At 36.9% G+C, this 333-nt stretch overlaps 1 protein-coding gene across 1 annotated transcript in view; it reads right to left on the bottom strand.

Annotated features, from left to right (window-relative positions):
• The window catches only part of LOC106463105 (signal peptide, CUB and EGF-like domain-containing protein 2), a 6,822-nt gene extending 6,489 nt beyond the window's left edge, over nucleotides 1-333 (bottom strand). The window contains exon 1 of the mRNA XM_013923074.2: nucleotides 119-333. Within this exon, the coding sequence (XP_013778528.1) occupies nucleotides 119-314 (196 nt within the window). The 5' untranslated portion in view covers nucleotides 315-333. The remainder of the gene's footprint in view (nucleotides 1-118) is intronic.

Consider the following 333-nt stretch of genomic DNA (forward strand, 5'->3'; position numbering starts at 1 on the left):
CATGTGAATATGACTGAAAATTTTAATTTTTTTCTGAAAAGGTGGTGTCTATTTACTTGTGACCACGCTGTGTATGTATGTGTTTGTATATATATATTTGTAAATAAAGTTCACTTACCAGAGCAGTCAAGAATAATGTTACTTGGGGTCCATTCCCCGTTTAGGGAGCATTCGTATGTATCTGAAACTGCTGTATAGAACACATATCCAGGTTGACAAGTTGGAGAACAGATTTTTCCGAAAATCCAGTCAGCGCAGTTTCGTTCACCGTTTTTTAATCCATGGAGGTCCTGGCATTCCAACACTAGAAACATTAAATCGATTCACAGCAAA

This window comes from Limulus polyphemus, unplaced genomic scaffold, assembly GCF_000517525.1.
Source record: "Limulus polyphemus unplaced genomic scaffold, Limulus_polyphemus-2.1.2 Scaffold1325, whole genome shotgun sequence".
NCBI classification, from domain to species: Eukaryota; Metazoa; Arthropoda; class Merostomata; order Xiphosura; family Limulidae; genus Limulus; species Limulus polyphemus.